Raw genomic sequence first — 27,855 nt, 5'->3', positions numbered from 1 at the left:
GACTCATGTATAGGTCAAAGTGAAAAGGTAAGTTTTTAGGGTCCATCTGAAAGCTCATAATGAGACTGGCAGATACTGTAGGCACTAATTTCCATATAGGAGAATTATTTGAGTGTTATCCATGCTACAAGGATGAAGGTAAAAACTAAACTCTATGAAGCACCTTAAAGACACAGGTCTTTTATTTAAACATGAGCTGCCTTTCAGGGACTAGTTTTATTTGATGCTAATTCTCCATCCTACCCACCTCTGGTGCTGTGAGAAATGGCAGAAACAATAACTGTGGGAAATCTTCCTTTCAATGCATCTTTGGTGGGATGATATAAAACTCTTCTGGGCATTAGACTTCATATGATGTATGCCCTTCCAATACCTATTTTACATAAACTGATTCCTTTTACAAGGCCCAGTAATTCCACATATGCTTGAGATCATTTATATTGTTGGGATGGGGGCCTCCTGTGGCAAAGTGAGTTAAAGGGCTGAGCTGCTGAACTTTGGACCAAAAGGTCACAGGTTCGAATCCGGTGAGCGGAATGAGCGCCCACTGTTAGCACCAGCTTCTGCCAACCTAGCAGTTCAAAAACATGCAAATGTGAGTAGATCAATAGGTACTGCTCTGGCAGGAAGGTAACGGCGTTCCATGCAGTCATGCTGGCCACATTACCTTGGAGGTGTCTATGGACAACGCTGGCTCTTCGGCTTAGAAATGGAGATGAGCACCAGTCGCAAACGACTGGACTTAATTTCAGGGGAAACCTTTACCTTTTTTAGAGGCCGTATGGAAAAGGGAAATGGAAAGGTCCATCTGGTGGATATAATTCATATTGCATCTTAGATGCACATCTGCTTACAGCACATTACTCTGTAAGGCATGGGCAAACTTCAGCCCTCCAGGTGTTTGGACTTCAAGTCCCACAATTTGGCTGTGAGCAATAATGGAAGTTGAAGTCCAAAACACTTGGACGGCTGAAGTTTTCCCATGCCTGCTCTATATCATATCACTTATATGCAATGAGCTATATGTGGGAACAGAGCATCTGCACCCAGCAGAACATTGTAGTGTTTCCAGGGAACATGCCCCTCATATGCCAGACTAGTGAGAAGCGGGGAACCAAACCCTGGTTTCCAGAGTCATAATCAAAATTCAAACATTACATTATGCTGACTCTCCAGCCCACTTCCACCTTCTTCCTTATTTATACCAGTCCGTGAGGTGGCATTGGATGCACTTCTGGTTTCTGTCCTTCTAGGAATCTCTTTTTACAAAGATTCACAGCATAAGAGGTTGTTTTCCAGTTCATTGGGATGTTAAAGAGTTGTAATGTAGTGTCATTACAGGGAGACAAAACTAGAATTAGATGGTTCTCCCTGTTCTTGTATTTTGGATTTACCTTTCATTGGCCACCCGGCCCTCCCAGTCCCAAAGGCCACCAGCTGACCCAATTTTGCAATTTGATTTAGATGTCCTTTATTGGCCTCAATTGGGGAAATGAGCATTTAACAAAGCAACATAGAAAGGAAGGTGTCCCTAAGGTCGCTGCCAGGAGGTGATAATGTGCTAATTCACCTAGAGCTGTGAATGATGGAGAGAGAGGTGAATTAATCTCCCTGACTTTGACCCTCCAATGTTCCTCAGAGTTTGAGCGCACTCATTATCCTGACGTCTTTGCCCGGGAACGCTTGGCAGCAAAAATTGATCTTCCAGAGGCCCGGATCCAGGTAAGACAGGGGGATCACATGACATTTTTAAATGATTGAATTAAGAACAGGATACCTAGCATTGCTAGGTCATCTTTCTACTGCAAGTGATGCTATTTTACTCTCCCTACAGGTCTGGTTCTCCAATCGCCGAGCCAAGTGGCGCCGGGAGGAGAAACTGCGGAATCAGAGACGCCAAGCAGGAGGGACAGGGGGACACCTGACCATAAACAGCAGTTTTGGCACTGGAGGGAGCACTGTTTACCAGTCTCTCCCTCAGCCTACAGGGTCAGGTAAGGCCCAAGGGATCAAATTTCCTCAGCTTGTTTGATTTTTGTTCCACAGCTTCCAGAGTTCTCTATCCTCCCCCTGAAAACACTTTTCCAAGTGTATTCCATCTAGATCATTAGCTCCCTTCTTGTATCTTCCTGACAGTTCCTGTTTAAAATAGTGTGCCTTATAGGCTTCCTGGCTGATGGCACATCCATTCCTCCATCCTAGGGCCCATGGAGCTCCAAGCTGAAGCAATAGTACTTTCAATTAGCAGGGATGGTGATATCAGCCCTCTCCCTGGGCTTCCCTGTTTCCTTTGAGTTTATCTGCAATTTTTGGCAATCCCTGAAAGGAACATAAATTGTCCCAGTTACAAAATGTTGTTGTAAATCTCTTTCAACAGAAAGTATTCTTGGGTGGATTGATCTTAAATGGGCAATTAAGAGTTATCTGGATCTGATCGAGCAAGTGGTTGAAATCTTGTTGGTGCATTACGTCAGTGTAAGTGTTGGGAGCAAGCGGGAGAAAGGTATGGAAACTGTGTCTTCAAAGAAGGCATTGGAGAAGTAGAATGGAGCCAACAGGTTATGTCCATCTTCCATGGACACTATGACCCTGGGAAAAGTAGTGACCACAAAAGTAGTGTGCCAGTTACTAAGCATTTGTTTGTGACTATGGATCCACAAAGTCGTTTGCATTTTTTGGGATCATCCTTGAAGAATGAAGTAGCCCCGGTGGCGAAGTGTGTTAAAGCACTGAGCTGCTGAACTTGCAGACCGAAAGGAGAACTTGCAAATCCCAGGAGCGGAGGGAGCGCCTGCTGTTAGCTCCAGCTTCTGCCAACCTACGTAGCAGTTCGAAAACATGCCAATGTGAGTAGATCAATAGGTACCGCTCCGGCGGGAAGGTAATGGCGCTCCATGCAGTCATGCCAGCCACATGACCTTTGAGGTGTCTACGGACACCACCGGCTCTTCAGCTTAGAACTGGAGATGAGCACCAACCCCCAGAGTCAGACATGACTGGACTTAACGTCAGGGGAAACCTTTACCCTTTACCTTGAAGAAATGACTACGGGGATTATGATAAAGTCTTCAAATTCTGGTACTACGCTATTGATCGCGTGTCTCTTCCCCTTGTTTCAGGCACTATGTTGGGCCGTACAGAAAGTGCTCTCAGCAACAACTATGGTGCCCTTCCACCCTTACCTACCTTCTCCATGGCCAACAGCCTCCCTATCCAGGTGAGCGCAAACTGTGTGGAAGCTTAGAGCAAAAGCTCAAACAGAAGCATGTGGGAGCTGGGGCCAATGAATGACAATCCTCCAACCTCTTTTATTCCTTTCTCTAATGCCAGCAGCAGGCCGTGCCCCCGGTTGCCAGCCAGACGTCATCTTATTCCTGTATGCTCCCTGGCAGTTCATCGGTGCGAAGCTACGATTCATACACGCCATCCCAGCTCTCCTCACATAACCTGAGCCCAAGCAATGGAGCCTCTACTGGTAATGGAAGGGTAGGAGGCATTGCAGGTGGGAAGCGGGTAGGAGAGGCCACCTTGAATTGGCAGGTGGGGAGGATAAAGTAGAGCACACAACAACTAGTACTAGCAGATGGGCAAAAAGAGTGGGAAAGTAAGAACTCAGAGCAATCTAATGTTGCTCTCTGATTAGAAAGATTTCCAATATTTCAAAAAGACACTGTTGATCAGTGTTTCTCAAACTGTGCTCCTCTGGGTATTTTGGACTTCAGTTTCCAGAAATTCAAGCCAGTTTACCAGCTGTTAGGAATGGTGGGGGCTGAAGTCCAAAACATCTGAGGGGGGGCACAGTTTGAGAAACTCTGCTCTAGGTAGGACAGAGCCTTGAGAAACTTATTTTTGGATTATGAATCCCACAATCTCTTATGCTGGCTGGAGGATTATGGGAGTCATAAACCAAATAAGTAAATTCTGTGAGCAAGAGGCAAAGAAGTATGTAAGATCTGTCTAAGTAGTGATTTCACTATGCTATGCGGAATATGGCAAAAATTCTGGAAAGCTCAGCATTAATACATTATTTTTAAAAGCAAGTTTCTACTAGCTCTTGTGGTCATGAAGCAATAGGTAAACATATTGTCAGCTTCTGCTAAAACACACCAGGCATCCAAGTTTGTTTTTCATTCGTCAAGGGCGATGCATATTCATTTAGCATAATTTTCAGCTACCGCACCGTGACTCAGAGTCATCCTTTACAGAGACCACAAGCCAATTCTCAACCCCAGAAAGAAAAAAATAAAATAAAACACTGTACTTGAAATTTCAGATTCTGCAAGATATCTTCCAAAAAAACATCAAGTAAATAAGAGAAATTACATTTTGACAAATGGTCAGATTTTGATTGTTTGCTCCAGTTTCAGATACAGGCACCCATCCAGTATTGTTCCCAAAACAAAACATGTAGTTTGGGGTACAACAGAGAATCTTTGTCCTGCCTAATGTTTTGGACTACAACCTCCTTCATCTCCTACGCAGGGCATATTGATTATGGCATGTTGGAAGGCAATGAGTGGGAAACAAATTGCATAGATCTGATATGTCTTTATTGCACCATACCTTTTATTTGTGGGGATCCCAGCAGTATTGGAAAGTACTGACCTACTCAATCTTTGTGAATATAGCAGTTCAACTGTGGGTGAAATTCCCCTTTCTGTGCATTTGAGAGAGGAGGAGCATGCCTACACAAAACCCTTTGTCCTTCCAGAATTTTCCCCAAATATGATGCATTCCAAAGCATATGTGAGCAGCATGACACAAGTTTGCTCTGGAACTCTCTAGATGCAGTGAAATATCAGGTTGGAAACTTCTGGCACATCAAAGAATACAGGACGGGAAAAGTGTGTCTTAGGAGTTCCCATCATCACTTGCCGGAGGTTATGTTGACTCTCTAGAATATTGTCGCTAAGTAGAAAATCTGTACAGGCATAAAGGAACACTTCTTCATACAGTGTATAGCCAAGATGTGGAATTTGCTACCACAAGATGTAGAAATGACCACCAACTCAGAGGACTTCAAAAGTGAATTAAAGAAATTCCTAGAGGAGAAGGCTATCAAGTGGCTACTATATGACTTTCAGGACCTTATCATGTTGGGATAGTCTCCATTTCTGACACTCTTTGAACATGATTCCGAACGGGTCCTCTTACATGACGCTTGTCCCATTCCGTCAGTAATCTGTCAGAATCCATCTGGAAAACATCGCAGAAATGGAATGATTGCAGCTGGGATTCTAATAGTGTTTTTTTATTTAATATGATCCTGAGGCACTGTTTTTACGTGTGATTGTAAAATCAGTATGCATTCCATCAGCTTTTTTTTCATGTCAGGAGTGACTTGAGAAACCGCAAGTCGCTTCTGGCGTGAGAGAACCTTCCATCTGCAAGGACGTTGCCCAGGGGATACCCGGATGTTTTACCATCCTCTTATGTCCCCGCATGAGACACTGGAGCTGATAGACCAGAGCTCACCCCATTCACTGGATTCGGAACACGGACCTTTCAGTCAGCTGTCCTGCCGGCACAAGGATTTAACCCATTGCGCCACCGGGGGCTCAAATTCCATCAGCTAAAATTTCATGAGAATGATAGTTAGAGACTTCCAGACTGTGTCATTGCGCAATATTAGATTTTTTAAAAATGTGACATAAGGATAAATTTGAACAGATTGGGAGGAGCCAGCCTTCTGTGGTGTGATGCGTCAAAGCACAGTATTTTCAAAATGTAAGAATTGAGTGGGATGGGGACAATATGCATCCCGTCCTTAAAAAATATGAGATGCATGCTGATATAAACAGATTTTGTAAGGTCCTCCGTGTTGGAGGTTGTTTGCTTTCCAATAGATACTGTTGTGACATGTGCGAAGGAAAGAGGCATGTTGTTACTATGGCCTGCTTATGGGCTTCCCACCAAAGCTTCTCATTTGTCACTAGGGGAACAAAATGATGGTTCACAGAGGCCTTTGGTCTGATCCAGTATGGTTCTTCTTGTGTTCTTGGTTTTGTTATAATGGGAATTTGCTAAGCTTGAAAGCTGTAGGCCAAGGGTGTGCACTTGTGCAAGGGGAGAGGGCCATTTTTGTTCCCTTATGTGCCATACCATGGTGTCAACAGTGCATTGGAAGGGATATTATGTTTCTTGTAGTCAGTAGATTTCAGCAAAAAAAGGGCTGGGGTGGAATGATAAGATTTTGGATTTAGAAAAGAAAAATCTGTGTTTGCAAGGGGTGTTACTGCATCATGAGCGAAAATCTAGAAATAGACTTGGAAATATAAAGAAAAGGGATCAGGTTATAAATGGCGTGCAGCCATGAACCATACTTTTCTACCCCACCTTTCTCTAAAAAAAAAAACAAGGGAGGGAGTGAAGAAAAAATATTTTGGGTTTCAGATATGGACCAGTAGGGCATAAAACGCCCTGTTTTGCTCAGTCAATCCTCATCTTAGTCATACCTTTGTACTGACTTTGGATTCTCAAAACAAGAGAACTGCCGTTCTGCTGAAGTGGATTCAGTTGCCGAGGGGGCATTTCAACTCTTTCCTGCTTCATATTGTAAATAGGATATGGACCTGCCCTTCCTCTTAAACTGTTATTAAGAAGGCCGTTGATGGAATACAATGCGATGAAAACCGTTCTTTCAAGGCTTCAAGAACCTCCCTAAGACTTTGCCTTTAATCTTTAGCAGAGACCCAATTATTATTCTCTGTACCAAGGGAGGTTAACTGAGGAGAGCATCTCATGTCCAAAGAGTCTTGATATTTGGAGCTTTGAAATGTTTTGATCTTTTGGAATACAAATCCTATATCAGCCTTCTCTTTTTTCATGGCAGTTTTTCAGCAATCTGTTTACTGAATGGGTTGCTGTGAGTTTTCCGGGCTGTATGGCCATGTTCCAGAAGCATTCTCTCCTGACGTTTCACCCACATCTATGGCAGGCATTCCCCAGAGGTTGTGAGGTCTGTTGAAAACCAGGCAAGTGGAGTTTATATATCTGTGGAATGTCCAGGGTGGGAGAAAGAACTCTTGTCTGATTGAGGCAAGTGTGAATGTTGCAATTGGCCACCTTGATTACCATTAATTGGCCAATTGCAACATTCACACTTGCTTCAATCAGACAAGAGTTCTTTTTCCCACCGTGGACTTTCCATAGACATATAAACCCCACTTGCCTAGTTTCCAACAGACCTCACAACCTCTGGGGATGCCTGCCATAGATGTGGGTGAAACATCAGGAAAGATTGCCTCTGGAATATGGCCATACAGCCTGGAAAACTCACAGCAACCTAGTGATTCCAGCCATGAAAGCTTTCGACAACACATTGTTTACTGAATGTATATATTTATTTTCATGTCCTGACTTTGGTGACGTATGAGATTTTTTGCGATTCCTTCTAGTGACTGATAATCTCTCTTTTTCTCTTCCCTACAACCTCTGTAGGCTTAATCTCTCCAGGGGTGTCTGTTCCCGTACAAGTCCCTGGAGGAGATCCCGATCTTTCCCAGTATTGGCCAAGATTACAGTGAGGAGGGAAGTGGAAGAGGGAAATGGAAGGCAGAAAGGAAATAGGAGAGGAACGGAGAAATGATGGGTCACATCACATGGGAGGGAATGGTGGAGAGGAAGAGCTTGCCTTCCTGCCTCAACTTTGTGTATCTATGTTAGGCAACCATGTCTGTGTTGGTGCCGAGCCTTCACCCTCCTCTCTGTGTGTGCACTTCTGTGCCACGGGGGAGCAGGGGACAGCTCCTCGGTTGTCCATCCCCCCCCCCCCAATTATATAGTTCGTTCTGTGGATTTCTTCTTTTCCTCCCCTGGATCCTAAAAAGGGCAGTGAGAACCAGGAAAAAAGACCTTCCAGAAGTACAATGGCAAGACACCAACATCTTGGGGATCTAGTGTAATGGATTGTGGGAATCAACACCTCTTTGGGGAGCGGATACAACGAATGAAACAAAGGTGGAACCTTGAATGATAAACCCGAAGAGACATAGTGACCAACAAATTAAAATCCAGTGGAAATCTACAAAGGACTGCCTGAGGAAAATGAAGCACACGTTCCCCTTTTGAGCTATTGTTTGCAAAGGATTGTTGCGTGTAAATCAATACCACAACCATTTGGAAAGCAGTGAATATCATTGTGGGGAAGAAAGCATTGACCCTCTCCTCTTTTGCCCTCCTAGAATATCGTGGGATATATGTTAAAGGCCTCCGGGCCCCTCTTGCGGTTTTGGGAGGCTTGCTAGTGTTGCTTCTTCCTGGGTGTGTAATGTTCAGTGGTTTTTTTCCCCCTTGCAAAGATTGTCCTTTAAGCCCCTCCATGTATCTCTGTTCACTCGGCCTCACTCCAACCTCTTTTCTTTCCTGCATGGAATTCACTTAGCTGGGTTTCCACATGGATCCCAGAGGACTTGGGACCTCTGACCTACACAAAATGCCCACACAGACACACACTTACACACACACATGCACACTTATAGATTCAACCTGTTTTCACCTGTGTTAATAAAGGACCTGTGTAAATAACATTGTGTGAGTGTTAACATCCTGTGTGTGCAATGTTCCTCAAGTTTCCTTCTCTGGAGGTTCTTAAGCAGAGGCTGGTTGGCCATCTTTCAAGAGTGCTTTCATTATGTGTTCATGGCAAGAATAGGGTTAGACTGCATGGCCCTTGGGGTCTCTTCTGACTCCATGCTTCTATAATGTACAGTGAATCCCATGAAAAAAGAAGAGCAGACCATCACAGACAAAATGGTATATTCATAAACCATGCATCCTGAGTTTGTACAGCGCTTGATGACAAGTTTAAATGCTGTGCGTGAGCTTTAACAATGCTGTCCATTATGTGCAGCCATTACTGTTCACTTTGGCTCTTGTTCTCTTCCCAACGCCTCGTTGTGCATGGTAGCAGTAAACACACAGCCATTTCAAGGAGGCTTTACTGGGAATCATGTTCTCTGCTGAGGAAGCACCCCCCTCCTTGACCCGCTTCCTTTGCTTTTTTCAGTGGTTTTTCCTTGAACCTGTGAGAAGGAAAAGCAGCAGAGCCTGTGGTTTGAGGTGCTGAAAATTAGCAAGGGCTGTGGATCTCATGGCTCTGAGCCACATAAAGATGTTTGCTCAGTTCATGTCTACTGTATTCTGTGTATCTCTCGATGACTGTGCAATTGTAGAATTTGCATCTGGTTTTTTTTTTTTAAGTTAGGATAACTAGATTAAGACAAAGCAAGTAAAGACAATGAAGCTGAATGCAAAGCAAATATGTAGAGTTGCTGTCTCTGATATAATGAAAAATCAAAATGTATAGTCCACGCACTGCTTTGCCAGAGAAACAAGATATGTGCCACGCAGGTGAACAATAAAGAACAAGTGCTTTATTCTTCTTAAACCCAGAAAAGTCTCCACAATGGCCCACAAGCAGAAAAACAATAGGTGAAGCTGGTGGTGTCATTCCATCTTTATGCCAGAGGTTAAAGTATGCCAGTTGAACTTCAGCCTGTTAGTGATGGAAGGATATCTATCAGGCATGAGAGTAACTTCTTCAAACTGGAAAACCAGTGTTGATCATGGGGATAGCTTTTCCAAATCCTAACACTTCAGTCCATGCCCATATTGACTCAACATATATGTCCTTCATTAGTGTTGAGTCAATTTTCTGCCCAAAGTAATTTGTTTCTGCCAAACCTTTCATGTCATCGTTGGGTCTATTCTTAGTTCCTGTTTATTCATAGATACATACACACACACCCAACAGCAAGTAGAGAGAACCACAAAATACCACACCCTCCTGAGATTGGAGCACCTGCGAGGAGGAAGTGGTTGGAGGCAGTTGGCCAAAGGGCGTGGGACCACTTTGTATATGCATTTTGAGCGCCTGCCAAGACGGAGGGTGGGTGAGAAGCCGGTGCTGGATAACAGCTCAGAGGATACCTGCTTGATTTGGAGCTATGACAAAAGATTGTGGGATAAACATGCCCTCTGTGTGCACTCTCAACAACTAGAACGGGATCTGGGGAGGAACGCCCACCAGATGCTTTAGGTAGTCCATAATAAATTCTGAAACAGTTTTTTCTCCATACTGTTCTCTTCCTCGGAAAATATTCCTCTGCATCCAAGGTGGGTTTCAATGAGGAATAATTGAAGAAATTTATTTATTTATTTATTTACAGTATTTATATTCCGCCCTTCTCACCCCGAAGGGGACTCAGGGCGGATTACAATGAACATATATATGGCAAACATTCAATGCCAACAGACAAACAACATTCAGTTTTAGACAGACACAGAGGCATTTTTAACATCTTTCCAGCTTCACGGTTCCGGCCATAGGGGGAGCTGTTGCTTCACCGTCCATTGGTGGCTGTTCTTCCTCATTCTTTTCCTCGTGAGCAGTTTTATGGTGTTGTAGATTAGTTAAATTAGCCTCCCGCATAAAGCGTACCTTAAATTTTCCCTACTTGACAGATGCAACTGTCTTTCGGGGCTGCTAGGTCAACAGCAAGCCGGGGCTATTTTTTAAATTTTTTTTAATGGTCGGAGGCTTAACCCGACCCGGGCTTCGAACTCATGACCTCTCGGTCAGTAGTGATTTATAGCAGCTGTTACTAGCCAACTGCGCCACAGCCCGGCCCCTGAAATGTGTGACCTAACACTTTGCCTATTAGAACAAAGGACCAGATTTAGTTTTGTCCCCAAATCCTTTCCATTCAACACACCACCAGGCACATGCAAACATCAATGTTTTCGTCTTATGCACCACACCATGAACATGAATCCTAAATGAAGCAATGAAGCTTCAGTCCTTAAATGTGTATGAGCAGTTAGTTTTCTTAGGGCCACATGCATTTCATGTTCTTTTAAGGAGCTTGGGCTTGGCGCATAACCAAGTTCAATGCATTGAAATGATGTGAGAGTAAATGAGCCATTGATGTATTTGTTACATTCATATGCTATGTTTCCTTTTGTGAGCTCGAGGTGGCATACACTGCTATCTTTATTTTATCCTCAAAACGACCACCCTGTAAGGTATCAGAAAAACCAGGAGAGCATATTCAGCATTAAGCATAATCCTGTGTTTCTTGTATCTTAATATCCGGGTCTATGTGAATTAATTAAGATAAAGCTTCCAATGTTTGAACAATTAACAGAGATGAAAGAGGACATTTCTGTATGGTATCACGAGGCAGTGAGAATCTTCAAAAATCAATAGCCTTGATGTTCACAACAACAAGTAAACTTCTGTAGAGTTTCTGGCACATATTCACAAATCCTTGCTCCCAATTCATGCACAGCTCCCCAAACTCAGACCCATGGGTTGATGCAACCCTCCAAGATAATTTACCCAGCCTCCATCCTAAACCTTATACTTAGCGTTGCTGTCTGGCTGAAACAACTTAAAAGCATACAACAACAACAACAATCCTAATTAACTTGACTATCTCATCAAGTCAAGAGCAGGCTCACACTTCCCATTGAAATACGGGTAAGTTTACATTGGTTAAAATTGTTCTTCATTTTAAATATTGTATTGTTCTTTCATGTTTTTTGCATTAAGATATGTGCAGTGTGCATAGGAATTTGTTCATGTTTTTTTTTCAAACTATATTCCAGCCTCCAAACAGCCTGAGGGGTCGTGAACTGGCCCACAGCTTTAAAAGTTTGAGGATCACTTATCTAAGCAGTTTGAAGATACATTGCCAGTCCAGGCAATCAAAGGCTCTAAAGTACATTTAGGAGAACCAATGCAACTGAAAGGTTATTCTTTTAAAAAAATGTTTTATGCTTAAAGTTTGCCTGACAGCATCAACCAATGGGTTGCTGTGAGTTTTCTGGGCTGCATGGCCATGTTCCAGAAGCATTCTCGATTGAAACATGGCCATACAGCCCAGAAACTCACAGCAACCCAGTGATTTTGGCCATGAAAGCTTTCAATAGCAGCATCAACCAGGTTTCTTCCAGGATTCCCGTTACAGATATGGAATGGCATATAGAGAACTTCCATGGCTTCTTCAAATCGATGGAATTAATTCACCCATTCAACTACCAGGCACTGACAATACATTAACACACGAGTATAACACTTGTGTATATACTCGAGTATAAGCCTAGTTTTTCAGCCCTATTTTTACGACTGAAAAAGCCCCCCTCGGCTTATACTTGGGTGAGGGTCCTGGTTGGCTTATATTTGGGTCAGCATATACTCGAGAATATATGGTACATTTATTATTTTTCTCTATTATTATTGGTATTATTACATTTATTATTTTTCTCTATTATTGTTGCTACTATTACATTTTACTCTATTTTTATTAATAATAATATTTATATTTCACTCTGATATTACTGCATTTATTATTTTACATTATTTATTATTACTTGTATTATTTTCCTGTATTTATTATTATTATTATTATTATTATTATTACATGTATTATTTTACTCTATTATTATTAAAAGGATACATAAGCACATTTACATTGAAGATGAGAATAATGATTTGATCAGAGTTGGACAGTCTTATCTTAAATTTGAGCTTTATATAAATATTCAAAAACATTTAACCTACTGATGCCTCAATTAATGTAATTTTATTGGTATCTATTTTTATTTCTGAAATTTACCACCCTCGGCTTATACTGGAGTCAATATTTTCCCAGTTTTTTGTGGTAAAATTAGGTGCCTCGGTTTATATTCGGGTCAGCTTATACTTGAGTATATAAGGTAATTTTCCAGCCATACATAGCCCAGATCACATAGCTTTTTCTACATTATCTGCTTTGAACTAGATTATATGAGTGTACACTGCTATACAATCCAGTTCAAAGCAGATAATTTGGATTTTATAAGGCAATGAAGAAGGGGTCCCAGATTATCTGCTTATCCTAGATCATGTGTCAATGCAGATTCATATAATTCTATTCAAAGCAGATAATCTGGGATCAGATCTTGGGATATAGGGCAGTGTAGATCCAGCCTCAAATGCATTATTCATATGTGTATGTTCCTTCAAATGGCCTGTCAACTTATTCATGACCCCATTAATTTCACAGAGTTTTCTTAGGCACCAGTGTTAGAGAAATAATCAACATTGCCTTCCTTTTCATCCAATATTTAGTGATGACTAGTAAGAAAGGCAAAACGTGTCATCTGATCTTGGATGCTAAGCCAGGGCACAGCCATAGTTAATACTTGGATGGAATAACTGGTGTTGGAGGCAATATTGCAGAGAAAGCATTATTATTATTATTATTATTATTATTATTATTATTATTATTATTATTATTATTATTATTATTATGACACAGCAAACAAGATAGATATGCTGGATTTCATATCACAAAATCACAAGTCGAACACTTCCCAAGTGTCTAGGACTGTGTGATGTATTTTCGGATGATGTGCGCAGATCCCAGCAGGGTGGCCTTTTGTAGTTGACAGATCGTAATTTTGTCAATGTCTATTGTTTCCAAATGCCGGCTGAGATCTTTTGGCACGGCACCCAGTGTGCCGATCACCCCCGGGACCACCTGCACTGGTTTCTGCCAGAGTCTTTGAAGTTCAATCTTGAGGTCCTGATAGCGGCTGAGTTTTTCCTGTTGTTTTTCGTCAATGCGACTGTCACCTGGGATGGCAACATCAATGATCCAAACCTTTTTCTTTTCCACAACTGTGATGTCTGGTGTGTTGTGTTCCAGAACTTTGTCAGTCTGGATTCGGAAATCCCACAGTATCTTTGCATGTTCATTTTCCAATACTTTTGCAGGTTTGTGATCCCACCAGTTCTTTGCTGCTGGAAGGTGGTACTTGAGGCATAAGTTCCAATGAATCATTTGGGCCATGTAGTTGTGCCTCTGTTATTATTATTATTATTATTATTATTATTATTATTATTATTATTTTTATTATTACCCCGCTTTATCTCCCCAAAGGGAACTCAAACCATCTTTACATAAAAGCATTAGTATACAATTCAAAATATACAAACATTAAAACAGAATCAAACACAAACAGAACTAAAAAATTCAGTAAACTGGCTAAACACTTTCTTAAGGCCCCCATCTACTCTGTCCATATAATGCAGTTTAACTGTACTGAACATCATTAAGGCCAGATCTACATTACCATACAATCTAGATTTTCAAAGCAAATGACCCACATGATCTGCTTTGAACTGGATTATATGCGTCTACACTGCCATATAATACAGTGCAAAGCAGACAAATCTGGATTGTATATGGCAGCGTAGAAGAGTCTACACCAGGCATGCGCAAACTTGGGCCCTCCAGGTGTTTTGGACTTCAACTCCCACCATTCCTAACAGCCTGCCGGCTGTTAGGAATGGTGGGAGTTGAAGTCCAAAACACCTGGAGGGCCCAAGTTTGCTCATGCCTGGTGTACACTGCCATATAATGCAGCTATGAGGGCCTAAGAGGGAGTGTCTACATTTAACTTTAACGCAGTTTGATGACGCTTTAAAGTTATGCACCCTAAGAGGACTTATAAGGGTTTCTGGGTGCTTTAAATCCCTCCTTTAGACAAACATGCTGTTTCACCCGCCCTGCCTTTGACCCCCTCCCTCCCCCTCCCCTTCTTTTGCTTCTGCTGCTGTTTCCTGTTTACAGCTGGAGCGGGAGCTTTCATCCGTGGGCTTCTGAGCTCACTTCCCCGCCGACAGGAAGCCCTGGCAGGAGCCGGCTTCCCGCCACACCCCTGGTCTCGAGTGGGTCCAGAAGCGAGAAGCAAAAGGCAGGAGGCTGGGCTTTAAAGGGCTGAGCTGCAGCGCCTGCGAGGAGAGGAGACTCAGCCCCAAGGCAGGAAGGAGGCAGACAGACAGACAGACAGACAGGTAAGAGCCAAGGAGGGGTGCTGTTGTTGATGTTGATGAGCATGGGTTTCTGTCCCGAGCATTGTGCGTATGGGGTGGTGCTCTCAGTGATTTCTCAGCACTGAGGCTGGATCTACATCAGGCATGGGCAAACTTGGGCCCTCCAAGTGTTTTGGACTTCAGCTTCCACAATTCCAATTAAGAATAGTGGGAGTTGAAGTCCTAAACACCTGGAGGGCCCAAGTTTGCCCATGCCTGATCTACACTATAACCCTATATCCCAGGATCTGATCTCAGATTATCTGCTTTGAATCGGACTATATGAGTCTACACTGCCAGATAATCTGGGATCAGATCCTGGGATATAAAGACAGTGTAGATCCAGCCTGAGCCAGGGCAGTTAAAGTGGTGCCAAAGTGCAAGTGTAGATCAGGCATGGGCAAACTTAGGCCCTCCTATTAGGAATTGTGGAAGTCCAAAACACCTGGAGGGCCCATGTTTGCCCATGCCTGATTTACACTATATCCCCATATCCCAGGATCTGATCTCAGATTATCTGCTTTGAACCGGACTATATGAGTCTACACTGCCAGATAATCTGAGATCAGGTCCTGGGATATAAGCACAGTGTAGATCCAGCCTGAGGAGCCCCGGTGGCGAAGTGTGTTAAAGCACTGAGCTGCTGAACTTGCAGACCGAAAGGTCCCAGGTTCAGATCCCGGGAGAGGAGTGAGCGCCCGCTGTTGCTCCAGCTTCTGCCAACCTAGCAGTTCGAAAACATGCCAATGTGAGTAGATCAATAGGTACCACTCCTGCGGGAAGGTAACGGCGTTCCATGCAGTCATGCCAGCCACATGACCTTGGAGGTGTCTACGGACAACGCTGGCTCCTCGGCTTAGAAATGGAGATGAGCACCAACCCCCAGAGTCGGTCACGACTGGACTTAACATCTGGGGAAATCTTTACCTTTACCTAGATCCAGCCTGAGCCAGGGCAGTTAAAGTGGTGTCAAAGTGCAATCACTCTGTAGATCAGGCATGGGCAAACTTGGGCCCTCCAGGTGTTTTGGACTTCCACAATTCCTAATAGGAGGGCCTAAGTTTGCCCATGCCTGATCTACAGTGTGATTGCACTTGGACACCACTTTAACTGCCCTGGCTCATGCCTGCTGTAGATGCACCAAAAGAAAACCCTATCTATGACAGCTTGCTGCTTTCTTCCTCACAGGAACCATCGTGAGCATCTAGAATTAATACAGGTTTGACACTACTTTAGCTGCCATGGCTGCATGCTACGGAATCCTGGGAGTTGTAGTTTGCAGAGGAGGGAAAGACCTGACTCAATGGATTTTGTAGAATTTAGTAATGGCAGATTAAGTGATGCCAAACTGCTTTCAATCTACCATTCCTAGAATGGATTTTAGGCCCCTTCCACACAGCTGAATAAAATCCCACATCATCTGCTTTGAACTGCAATATATGGCAGTGTGGACTCGGATAACCCAGTTCAAAGCAGATATTGTGGGATTTTCTGCCTCAGTATTTTGGGTTATATGGCTGTGTGGAAGGATCCTGGGAGAAAGGAAGCATCTATGGCCCCTTCTACACTGCCATATAATCCAAATTACCAAATCAGATAATCCACTTTATCTGCTTTGAACTGGATTATATTAGTCTACACTGCCATATAATCCAATTAAAAGCAGATAATCTGGATTTTATATGGCAGTGTAGAAGGGGCTTTAGTTTCCTTGTGTTTCTTTGAGGTGGGATGGGATAGACATGAATTTGATGACAACTTTCATATCGCATAGTATCCAACTATTTACGTGTTCAAATATAATAATAACTTTATTTTGGTATCTTGCCTCCATCTTTCCGAAGGGACTTGGGGCGGGTTACATATGGCACAAGATGCCTAAAACAACACATAAAATAAACAGACAGTACAATACAAAATAAATATCCAGTTTAATAGCATCAAAGACATAGTTTGGCAAGGTTATTAATTAAGATCTGTAAATTATCGAACATGTTTGCCTTTTTGGACTGCAGTTCCTAAATGCTGGAAGCTGCAATCCCAAAAAAAACTAACTTTGCTAAACCAGAACTTTCCTAACTGTCTACTAGATTAATAGAGCAGGGAATGAAGGTACTACAGCCACCATTGTTCCTGGTTAGTAAATTGTTGAATGTCACATACACCTTATGCACTTTCAAAGATGCAGAGTTGAGAACCAAATTTATGATGAGCCAATGAACAAAAACCTACATCTAAGAAACGTTGGAAGGTACAATGCACTTATTGAAACAAACTTCCCATATCCTTTCCCAAATTAGGTAGAACAGGATTTCTCACATGGATTGCTTTTTCTGAAGAGATACTACTCAAGCCCTGGTGTTGAAGGTTTTCATGGCCAGAATCACTGGGTTGCTGTGAGTTTTCTAGATTGTATGGCTGTGTTCCAGAAGTATTCTCTCCTGACGTTTCACCCACATCTATGGTAGGCATCCTCAGAGATTATGAGATCTGTTGAAAACTAGGCAAGTGGGGTTTATATAGCTGTGGAAGATCCAGGGTGGGAGAAAGAACTCTTGTCTGTTGGAGGCAAGTGAGAATGTTGCAGGATTCCCCCAGGCAGGAATCAGACAGGCCTTGAAGCTGCAAGGCTTTTCAGTGCTAATCAAGGTGATTAAATGCAGCATTCATGCTTGCCTCCAATAGACAAGAGTTCTTTCTCCCACCCTGGACCTTCCACAGTATATAAACCTCCCTAGCCTAGCTTCCAATATACCTCACAACCTCTGAGGATGCCTGCCATAGATGTGGGTGAAACGTCAGGAGAGAATGCTTCTGAAACATGGTCATACAGTCTGAAAAACTCACAGCAACCCACTACTCAAGGCCCTTCTACACTGCCGTATAATCCAGATTATCATAGTTGATAATCCACATTTTCTGCTTTGAAGTGAACAATATGACAATGTAGACTCATAAATCCAGTTCAAATCAGATAATATGGATTATCTGTTTTGATAAAATGGATTAAATAGCCTTGTAGAAGGGGCCCCCTTTGGAAAGCTTTGCTTGAGCTTGGTAAATTTCCACCCCACATTTTGAATAAATAGCAAAAGACAACACAAAGCAAAATGTAGTGTTGCGTGCCTCACTTACTTCCCCTGTGTGGTGGGAAACCTAAAAATTAATTTCCTGATAAGGAGGAAGTGCAGAACATTTGTGGTGGTTTTTGTTTTTTTTTGTAATATACTCATGTTGAGTATGTCCAGTGAGATGGAAACAGTAGATCCCTTTAAGACTTCCTCTGAGGCCTCTTCTACACTGCCATATAATATCCAAATTATCGGCTTTGAATTGGATTATATGGCAGTGTACACTCATATAATTCAGTTCAAAACAGATAATCTGGATTATATGGCAGTGAAGATCCAGCCCAATAGTTATGTTTAGGCCAACTGGCTCCACAACCCTTGTGTTGCATGTGCTCCTAGTTAAATGCTAAATATTTCTATGTTCATACTTTACTAATTTATTTATACCTTTCTCCCAGGTGGGATAACCCTGGAGACAAGGGTTCAATTTCTTGCTCAGCCTTGGAAACCCATTAGGCGAGTCACACACTCTCAGCCCTAGAAAACTCATTGCTAGGATCATCGTACGTCAGAAATGACTTGAGGACACAGCACAGCATTCATTTCAGCAGGTGGCCAAGCTTTCTTGGCGATTTTAAGCAGTTTGAATTTTAACAAAGTAACTTTTCCAAATCCTTCAGTTTAAGGCTTTCTCCAGGATAAATATTTAGACAATGTGACTGCTGTTAGTGACTACTTGAGACATGCTGGAGCCCAGTAGCAAGTGATGAACTGGAAAGGGAATTTCTCTCTTATTTGTAGCATCAGAAAATATTGGAGTCTCAGCCTTGAAGCTCACCAATGTACATTGAGCCAATTGGGCCCATTCTGCACTGCTGTCTAAAATCCAGATAATCTGTTATGAAGTGGATTAAATTAAAGTGTAAACCCAGGCCACTTCCACATGGCTATATAACCCAGATTATCAAAACGGTTAATCTGGATTTTATATGACAATGTATAAAGGGCCTCATACAAATCAGTTCAAAGCAGATATTGTGGATTATCTGCTTTGATAATCTGGGTTATATGGCAGTGTAGGATGAGCCTTTGTCTTTCTCACCATAAGCTACTTTTCAGGGTAGCTGTGAAGATAAACATGGGGAGGAAGACCATACACACAACCTTCATTTCCTTAGACATGAGCTGAGATATAAATATAACAAATAATACGTGTATGCATGCATGCACACACACAGGCAAACAAAATACATTTTACTTCTGCATGGGATGGGAAATCTTAAAAATCTGTTTCCTGACAGGAGGAAGTCTTGTGGTTTTTTTTAGTAATACAGTGTATGTGCTCACATATATAACTAAATAATAATAATAATAATAATAATAATAATAATAATAATAATAATAATAATATCACATAGTTTGGGAAATGCTTGGGAAATGTTCGATTTGTGATTTTGTGATACAAAATCCAGCTTATATATCTCGTTTGCTGTGTCATACTGTGTTTTTGTGTCACTAAAGTAATAATAAGTAAAATTAGTACTATAATTTGAAAGTAAGTTCTGTTGGGGCCAGTTAGACTTACTGCCATGTAAGTGTCTATACAGTGCACCCTTCATTTCCATTGGGATTTGGTTCTAGGACTGCCTCTACTATTGATACTAAAATCTGTGGATGCTGAAATCCCATATAGAATGGTATAGTAAAATAGGTGTCCATTATATAAAAATTGAAAATTTGAGAACTGCTTTTTGAGTTTTATTTTTTTCTGGAGTGTGTGTCTGTAATATTTTAAGTGGTTGAATCCATTGATGTAGGATCTGTGCATATCGCAGGACCAAGTGTATAGGATTACAGGCTTAATTTTTAGGGGGGAAAGAGAGTGAAATCTCTCTCACAAGTCACATGCTTTCTAATTCTGTGTATGAGATGATTTCAGTCTTTCCCAATTTGGTGCTCTTCAGATGTGGACTACGCTGTCTGTTATCCCAATCCAGCATGTGGTAGCCCAACACACGTGGAAGGTACAAGGTTGGGAAAGTTTCACCTAAATTTGTGTTTGGATCACCTACATAGATTTTGGAAAACTTATTTAGATGAAAACTCCTTGTGGACATGTTGACTAGGGGATTCTGTGAGCATTGCTAGAAAAGTAGCTTTCCCTTACCTGTCCATTATACTGGCCAACACACCTTTTGGTGCCCCAAATGTTAGCCCTGTTTCTGGATATATTAGATATGCTGATTTTTAAAAAAGGTACATTTTTCCTCCTATGAGCTCTAGTAGAGATACAGAACGTATGCCATCTACCAGTTGCCATCTGCTTGCTCTTAAAAAAAATAATGATAACCATTTGCAAGAAACTAGAGCTGATGTGGTCTATCCAATGCAATTTTCTGAATCAGTGCCCCAAATAACTCTAAGAACATGCCTAAAAACAAGATACCAATAATTTTTTTTTTTTGGGGGGGGGGGGGGCTGTTTTCTATTTTTTTCAATTTATTTTTTGCTTCCTTTCTGTCCTGTATCTCACATTTCTTCACACACTTACACCAACCCCTTCCTTACCATTTACCCATCTGCATTCCATACACACTGATCATGCTCAGGTCACATTGCCATCTTAAAGGTATGCACTTTTGTAAACTTCGAAGTTTCTTTAAATCTGTTTCTATTCAAAACTTGGTTTGCTGGTATTTTGGGAAAGTCTGAAGTACAGCTTAATTATTGATCCTGTCTGACAGTGGGTAGAGGATTCATTAGATGGCCCCTTGGGTCTTTTCCAACTTTTCTGGTTCCACGATTTATCACCATTTGTTTGTCATTGTGCAATCTGCTCAGTGGAAAAAGAAGGAGCCACACTGATATATATACAACTTGGGTTTCTGTGAGTTTTTCGGAATGTATGGCCATGTTCCAGAGGCCTTCTCTCCTGACGTTTCACCCACATCTATGGCAGGCATCCTCAGAGGTTGTGAGGTATAAGCTAGGCTAGGGAGGTTTATATACTGTGGAAGGTCCAGGGTGGGGAAAAAAAACTCTTGTCTGATTGAGGCAAGTGTGAATGTTGCAATTGGCCACCTTAATTAGCATTGAATGTCCTTGCAGCTTCAAAGCCTGGCTGTTTTCTGCCTGGGGGAATGCTTTGTTGGGAGGTGTTAGCTGGCCCTGATTGTTTCATATCTGGAATGCCCCTGTTTTCTGAATGTTGTTTTTTATTTACTGTCCTGATTTTTGACAACAACACAATATCTCTGCTTTCATGATACTAGATGTGCTATCTTTTATCAATGATAAAGCTGGTCCTGGGATGACCTATATCTGTTTATAACCTTGGAGAGCTTCTGTTATTCAGAATAGACAATACTAGGATGGGTTAGCAAATTTCAATAATTTCAGGCCCTTCCACAGTAGGCAATTATAACCGTATGACCCCGATCTTAATTGCCTTGGCTGCATCCTGTGAAATCTTGGGATTTGTAGTTTAGTGAGACACTAGAGTTTTCTAGCTGGGAAGTGCCAATACTCCTTGCTGAGGTGCAAATCCCATGATTTCATGGAGTGTTACCATGGCAATTAAAGTGGAATCATAGCACTATAATTGTGTAGTGTGAAAGAGCTCTTGGTAGAAGGCACACCAGGAATCTGTGCACCTAGAAGTACTGCATTTGCAAAAAGTGTTTTTCACACCTAAAGTTGGTGTGTGGTGTGGTGCAGTATAGCAAGGCAGCTGGAACTCTTTAAGTCCTCTTTTCACATCACACCTTAGCCACAAGCTCACTGGAGGCAAGCCTTTGCATCTCTCTCAAATGCTCTTTGCATTCATGTGTGACCAGTTCTAATGTGAGACAAAAAGACAAGAAAAGCTTCTGTGTGCATGTGTTTTTTAATGGAAAGTACATTGTAGTCAGTGTTGACTTTCCTGTTGGGCTACAGGTGGGTGAAATAGAAGAATTGGTTTCAGTCTCATTAATGGGAAAACGTCCCCTCTGCTGAGCATTTAGAAGGAATTTCCAACCATGCAAGCTTTCTAAACCAATCGGCAATGTGATCTTCATTTTGTCAAGGCTGTACAGGCTAGTGACAATAGGAAGTTAAGTGTCTCTTGCTTTTGGATGTGATTTTGGATGAAAAACACGATCTTCTGGAGAAACTATAAATGCGCTATGCATTTGTAAGGTAATTATTTTTGACATATTTCTTTGAACATAAACATGTGCTTTAAGTAGAGCTATGATAGTTAATTTGCCAGTTAGAGCAAGTCAAATGGAAAGTATTTTATTGATTCAAAGGCTGCCATGATCAGACTTTTAATAAAAACTTTATTTAAGATATATAACGGATAAAAAATTACACATGGCAAGCACATTTTGAGCCTTTCCACACAGTCATATAACCCAGAATATCAAGGCAGATAATCTATAATATCTGCTTTGAACTGGGTTATCTGCCATAAAATCCAGTTCAATGTGGATTTTATACAGCTGTGTGGAAGGAGCCTTTAAAAGAAGCCACCTATGTCTGTATGAAAGAAGGGAGCTATATGGAGATTAAACTTTTTTTTTTCATGCCAGGAGTGACTTGAGAAACTGCAAGTCGCTCCTGGTGTGAGAGAATTGGCTGTCTGCAAGGACGTTGCTCAGGGGACGCCCGGATGTTTGATGTTTTACCATCCTTGTGGGAGGCTTCTCTCGTGTCCCCACATGGTAAACATTAATAAATTAATATTAATAAATAACCCAATTCTGTACAAGTTAATTCAAAAGTAATCCCACTGAGTTTAAGAGGACTTATTTCTAAATATATATATATATATATAGGATTGCAGCTTCAAAGGCTATGTAAAATTCAAATTATGTGCTTTGAACGGGCTTTTATAGCCGTGTAGACTCATAAAATCCAGTGCAAAGCAGATAATGTGGATTATATGGCAGTGTAGAATGTGCCAAACTCTTATAATTTGTTGATTTTCCATTATTTGGGTGATGAACTTACGGTAGTTGGTTGCTAGATAAAGCTGAGACATGAATTGTTTGTGTGAAATTAGACGCTATACTCTTAATTAGGATGGAATATTCCAAGTTGGTTTTCTTGGACCAGAGCAAATGTTTACAGGAAATCCTTCAGGTTTCAGGAAGGCCGCTTTGTAAAAAGATCCTGTGGAATATTTTAAAGGATGTTTGGGGTTTCGTATCCTGGTTCTGTAGCATTTGGCAGAATCCCAACAAGGATGGAATTCTCATCTCACAAAATCAAGAAGGGTACAACTATAGACAAAATGCTTTCTTACGATCCACAAGCAATGGATTCAAGTGGCAGAACAAGAGATTTCACCATTAGGAAGAATTTCCTGATGGTGAGAGCTGTTTGACAGTGGAATATGCTGCTTCAGTGGAGTCTCCTTCTCTGGAGGTTTTTATGCAGAGAGCGGATGGCCATCTGTCCAGAGTGCTTTGAATGTGTTCATACATCCAGAGGTGGATTGGATGGCCTTTGTAGTTACTTCCAACTTTTTGATTCTATGACTATGAAGGTATCCATAACTACAATAGAGATTGCCATTGACATTTTTTTGTATTTTTTACTGTAATATGTGTTTTTACTAGGCTTAATGGGTTTTATTAATCTGTTGGTGAACCTTCTTGAATTATTTGTCATTTAAAAAGTACATATTTTTAAACTAGATAAATATTTCTGCCTGAAAATAAATCGACGAAGAAGCAAGGAACGACATAAATACATAATAGATGAGTTGGGTTGCTGTGAGTTTTCCGGGCTGTATGGCCATGTATGACCCACAGTAACCCAGTGATTCTGGCCATGAAAGCCTTCAACAATACAATAGATGAGTTCTTCCCCCAACTTTTCCAAATTCCTGTGCACATCAGGAAGTTTTAAAAGCAGAGTGGACAAATTCCAGTGGTCAAAGATCCTCTCACTACTGTGAAAAAGGAAGACAGGAGCAGGTTTAGCACTTCTGTGTCTTATTGAAATGTGTGTGTCTTTATCTTGCCTTTTGATTTATGGCAAGGAATACTCCGAGATGGTTTTGCTGGTTTCTTCCCCTGCAATATAAACTACAGTACCTGGTTTTTGTGGGTGATCTCCTATCTAAGTACTTACCAGCATTGACCCTGCATAGCTTCCATTGTCAAGCATGATCTTTAGGGCAGAGATGTCAAATTTATAGCCCTCCCAATATTTGTGACTCCAACTCCCAGAAACCCTAGCCAGCTATTCCAATGGCCAGGAATTCTGGGAGCTGAAGTCCAAAACATCTGGAGGATCACTAGTTGGACACCACTGCTTTAGAGTATTTGGTTCATCGCCATTGAAATAAATTTGGCTTAGTCTCTGAGTGGACCCAATAGTATACTATTAGAAGATATGTTTCTGTGCTGGGATTTCAGTAGAGTCTCTGATCTTGCTCCTTCTCCCAATCACTTAATACATTACCCCAAAAAGACAAAATCTGTATCTGTACACATAATAAAAGTGAAAATCTGTATGTGTGCATATGGAGCGTGTCCACTTACACAGATAGCCTCGCGCCTCCACAAATAGTTTTAATCTACAGTGCTGAGGAGCCACCAAAGCTATCCCTCCACTGACATTGCAGGTTATAATGAGTGCTGTATCCCAGTGTTCTTTTCTCTCTCCATTGGTGTGGAATTTGCATGACCCCGCCCACTGCCTCTCCCTTAACCCTTTCCTATTCTTTTCTATGGCACACAGCAACTGAACCTCTGGGTCCCCCTGGGGAAGAAGCGTGGTATATAAATTAAATAAATAAATAAACATATTAGAGAGAAGTTTGGGGAGAATTCACCATGATTTATAGGAGTTGTAGATACTGGGATGTATAGTTCATCTGCAATCTAAGAGCACTCTGAACCCCATTAATGATGGACCCGGAACTAACTTGGCACACAGACCTAACATGGCCTACTTTGCATACTGGTGGGATTTGGGGTTGATTGACCTTGATATTGAGGAGTTATAGTTCACCTGTATCCAGAGAACAGTGAACCCATCTGATAACTGATCTGGACCAAACTTAGCACACAAATTCAACATGGCCAGCTGGGGATACTGATGGACTTTGGGAGTGATTGACCTTTAACTCTGGGAGTTATAGTTCACCTCTAAACCCCATGAATGATGGATCTGACCAAACCTGGCACGCAGACCCAACACAGCCAACTTTACATACTGGTGGACTTTGGGGTGATTGACCTTGATGTCCTAGTTTCTTCTCCTAATCCTGTCCTCCCCTTTTCTATGTGTTTCTTTTTTGGACTCTTGCAGATAATGGAACGTGAATGAACATTTCGCCTGCTGCTTCAGGAAAGGAATATACAAAACTCTCTTTCCCTCTCTCCCAACCCTTGTACCAGTGCCAACTGTAGTCCTCACTGGTACAGAGGATGGAAGGGTGGGCCTGCAGAGATGAGACACACCTGGAACCACTCTACTTACCAGTCTGGATGTCCTCTCTAAACCAAGGCAGAAGCAACTTCAAGAACCCCTCTTCCCTTCAGCAAAAGCAGATAAAATATCCTTCTCCATCTTAACCACAGCCTCTGCTTTTAACCCAGCCTAGGATTTTTACTGTTTAACTAAGAGAGAGCCAGCTTGTCTTCATACAAAGTTTTCTAATAAAGCTATGTGCTAAATTTTAATCCAACATAATTTGATATGTTTTAATTATTTTCAGTTCCACAAAGAAAGAATCAGCATTTGATTTTGGGTCCCAAGGGGCAGATTGTGTTGGAGACTTTGTTCAGACATAAAATGTATGTACAGTAGAGTCTCACTTATCCAACATAAACGGGCTGGCAGAATGTTGGATAAGTGAATATGTTGAATAATAAGGAGAGATTAAGAAAAAGCCTATTAAATATCAAAATAGGTTATGATTTTACAAATTAAGCACCAAAACATCATGTTATACAACAAATTTGACAGAAAAAGTAGTTCATTACACATTAATGCTATGTAGTAATTACTGTATTTACGAATTTAGCACCAAAATATCAAGATATATTGAAAACGTTGACTACAAAAATGCGTTGGATAATCCAGAACGTTGGATAAGTGAGTGTTGGATAAGTGAGACTCTACTGTATTAAAAATTAAAGTGTACACTGAGTATGAAAGGACAGCTAGATAACACATGGGTGTGAATCTTACTTATTAAAGCCAGACTGGGAATTATGTAGCCCTCCAGATGTTAAAAAGCAACTTCCAATATCCCTAACCATTGGCTATGCTGGCTAGGACTAGGAAGCTAACAGGATCTAGAGAGGATGCATGATTTTACTCTATGTAGGATGAGCATAAAACCAGGGAATGAGTCAGGGTTTGGGAAAGTTTATTTTTTGGACTACAACTTCCAATATCCCACAGTCAGCTCACATCTAAAAGACCCAATGTATCCAAGCTCTCAGGGGGAACTTCCCAATGGTTGTTTTTTCTGCTACCAGCTGAAATAAAAAACTCAATCTTTCGATCTTTGATTTTTTTTGTTTCTGGTAAGAAACTAAAGGCAAAAGTACAGAAGACATTATGGGGAAAACATGTTGTGTGCCTTCTAATTATTTCCAACCTACTGTAACACTACAATAAACCTGTCAGAGAGTTATTGTGAGTTTTCTGGGCTATATGGCCATGTTCCAGAAGCATTCTCTCCTGATGTTTTGCCCACATCTATGGCAGGCATCCACAGAGGTTGTGAGGTATATTGGAAACACAAGGAAGATTTATATATCTGTGGAAGGTCCAGGGTGGGAAACAGAACTCTTGTCTGTTGGAAGCCAGTGTGAATGTTGTAATTAATCACTTTGATTAGCATTAATGGCCTTGCCAGCTTCAAGATCTGGCTTCTTCCTGCCTGGGGGAATCCTTTATTTGGAGGTGTTAGCTGGCCCTGATTGATTCATGTCTGGAATTCCTCTGTTTTCAGAGTGTTGCTCTTTATTTACTGTTCTGTTGTTCTTGCCTAGTTTCAAATAGACCTTATAGTCTCTGAAGATGCCTACCATAGATGTGGGCAAAATGTCAGAAGGGAATGCTTCTGGAACATGGCCATACAGTGCGAAAAACTCACAACAGCCAATGACAGCCTTCGACAACACTGTCAGAGAGTTTTCTAGGGCTGAGAGTGAGTGACTCATCCAGTGGTTTCCATTTCTATTGCAGAATCTACCCATATTCCCTAGAGTCGTAGTTCAATGCTCAACCACTACACAGTGACTGTTAAGGTTGCAAATAGAAGATATAGGGTGGACACCATGTAAAATTCTGTGCTTGAGACAAGACAGTTGCATAATGAAATTCTTCAGTCTAGGAGCACCCAAAAATAGGAATGATGGATCAAAAGGTGAATGAAAGGGCTGGTGTGGAATGAGAAGTTGGAGAGGCTAAATATTACTTGGGGAATGAAAAATGACTTAGGCCCCATCTACATTGCCATATATCTCAGTTTGAAATAGCATTATATAGTCAGTGTAGACTAAAATAATGCAGTTCAAGGAAGTTAATCTACATTATGTGAGTCCCATATATATGAGTTACCATCTGTATTATATGGTAGTGTAGATGGGGCCTAAAGTGAGGGAACACATAAAGGACAAAAGGACGAAATTATGTAGAGAGAGATCCCATCTCAATAATAGTACTAGAACTCAGAGTCATCCAATGGAATTGATCTGCCGTAGCCATTGCGAACCGCTCCGTTGATTGCATCTTAACTGCTAAAGAGGTGTTTCACAACCACTTAAACCATTCAAACATTTAACACATGTTTTGAAAGTTGGCATCGAAAAGAGCTGAGCTCACAGGTACCAAAGTTGAGTGACGGCTAATGGCAGGCTTGGCAGCTTAAGCTCTGCTCTCACACCAGCAAACTATTATATCCTT

At 41.5% G+C, this 27,855-nt stretch overlaps 1 protein-coding gene, 1 long non-coding RNA gene and 1 other non-coding gene across 6 annotated transcripts in view; all 3 read left to right on the top strand.

Moving 5' to 3' along the window:
• Window positions 1–8,526, top strand: part of LOC100566883 (paired box protein Pax-6) — a 38,665-nt gene extending 30,139 nt beyond the window's left edge. For 3 of the 4 annotated variants that reach the window (XM_062957055.1, XM_062957053.1, XM_062957054.1), the window contains exons 5-9: window positions 1,640–1,722; window positions 1,835–1,994; window positions 3,120–3,217; window positions 3,331–3,475; window positions 7,441–8,526. In XM_062957055.1, the coding sequence (XP_062813125.1) occupies window positions 1,640–1,722; window positions 1,835–1,994; window positions 3,120–3,217; window positions 3,331–3,475; window positions 7,441–7,526 (572 nt within the window). In that variant the 3' untranslated portion in view covers window positions 7,527–8,526. The remainder of the gene's footprint in view (window positions 1–1,639; window positions 1,723–1,834; window positions 1,995–3,119; window positions 3,218–3,330; window positions 3,476–7,440) is intronic. The other variant, XM_062957056.1, reaches the window with a different exon arrangement.
• Window positions 8,527–14,502: 5,976 nt separating this feature from the next.
• Window positions 14,503–26,443, top strand: LOC134299849 (uncharacterized). The gene is made up of 2 exons (XR_010007088.1): window positions 14,503–14,845; window positions 25,243–26,443. It is a non-coding gene; the product is annotated as an uncharacterized LOC134299849 (long non-coding RNA).
• mir150 (microRNA mir-150) lies at window positions 25,296–25,391 on the top strand. The gene has a single exon (NR_129870.1). It is a non-coding gene; the product is annotated as a microRNA mir-150 (primary transcript).
• Window positions 26,444–27,855: the final 1,412 nt, after the last annotated feature.

The sequence above is a fragment of the Anolis carolinensis genome, chromosome 6 (assembly GCF_035594765.1).
Source record: "Anolis carolinensis isolate JA03-04 chromosome 6, rAnoCar3.1.pri, whole genome shotgun sequence".
NCBI classification, from domain to species: domain Eukaryota; kingdom Metazoa; phylum Chordata; class Lepidosauria; order Squamata; family Dactyloidae; genus Anolis; species Anolis carolinensis.
The sequence above is the reverse complement of the archived record's forward strand: the minus strand, read 5'-3'. Positions and strand labels throughout refer to the sequence as shown.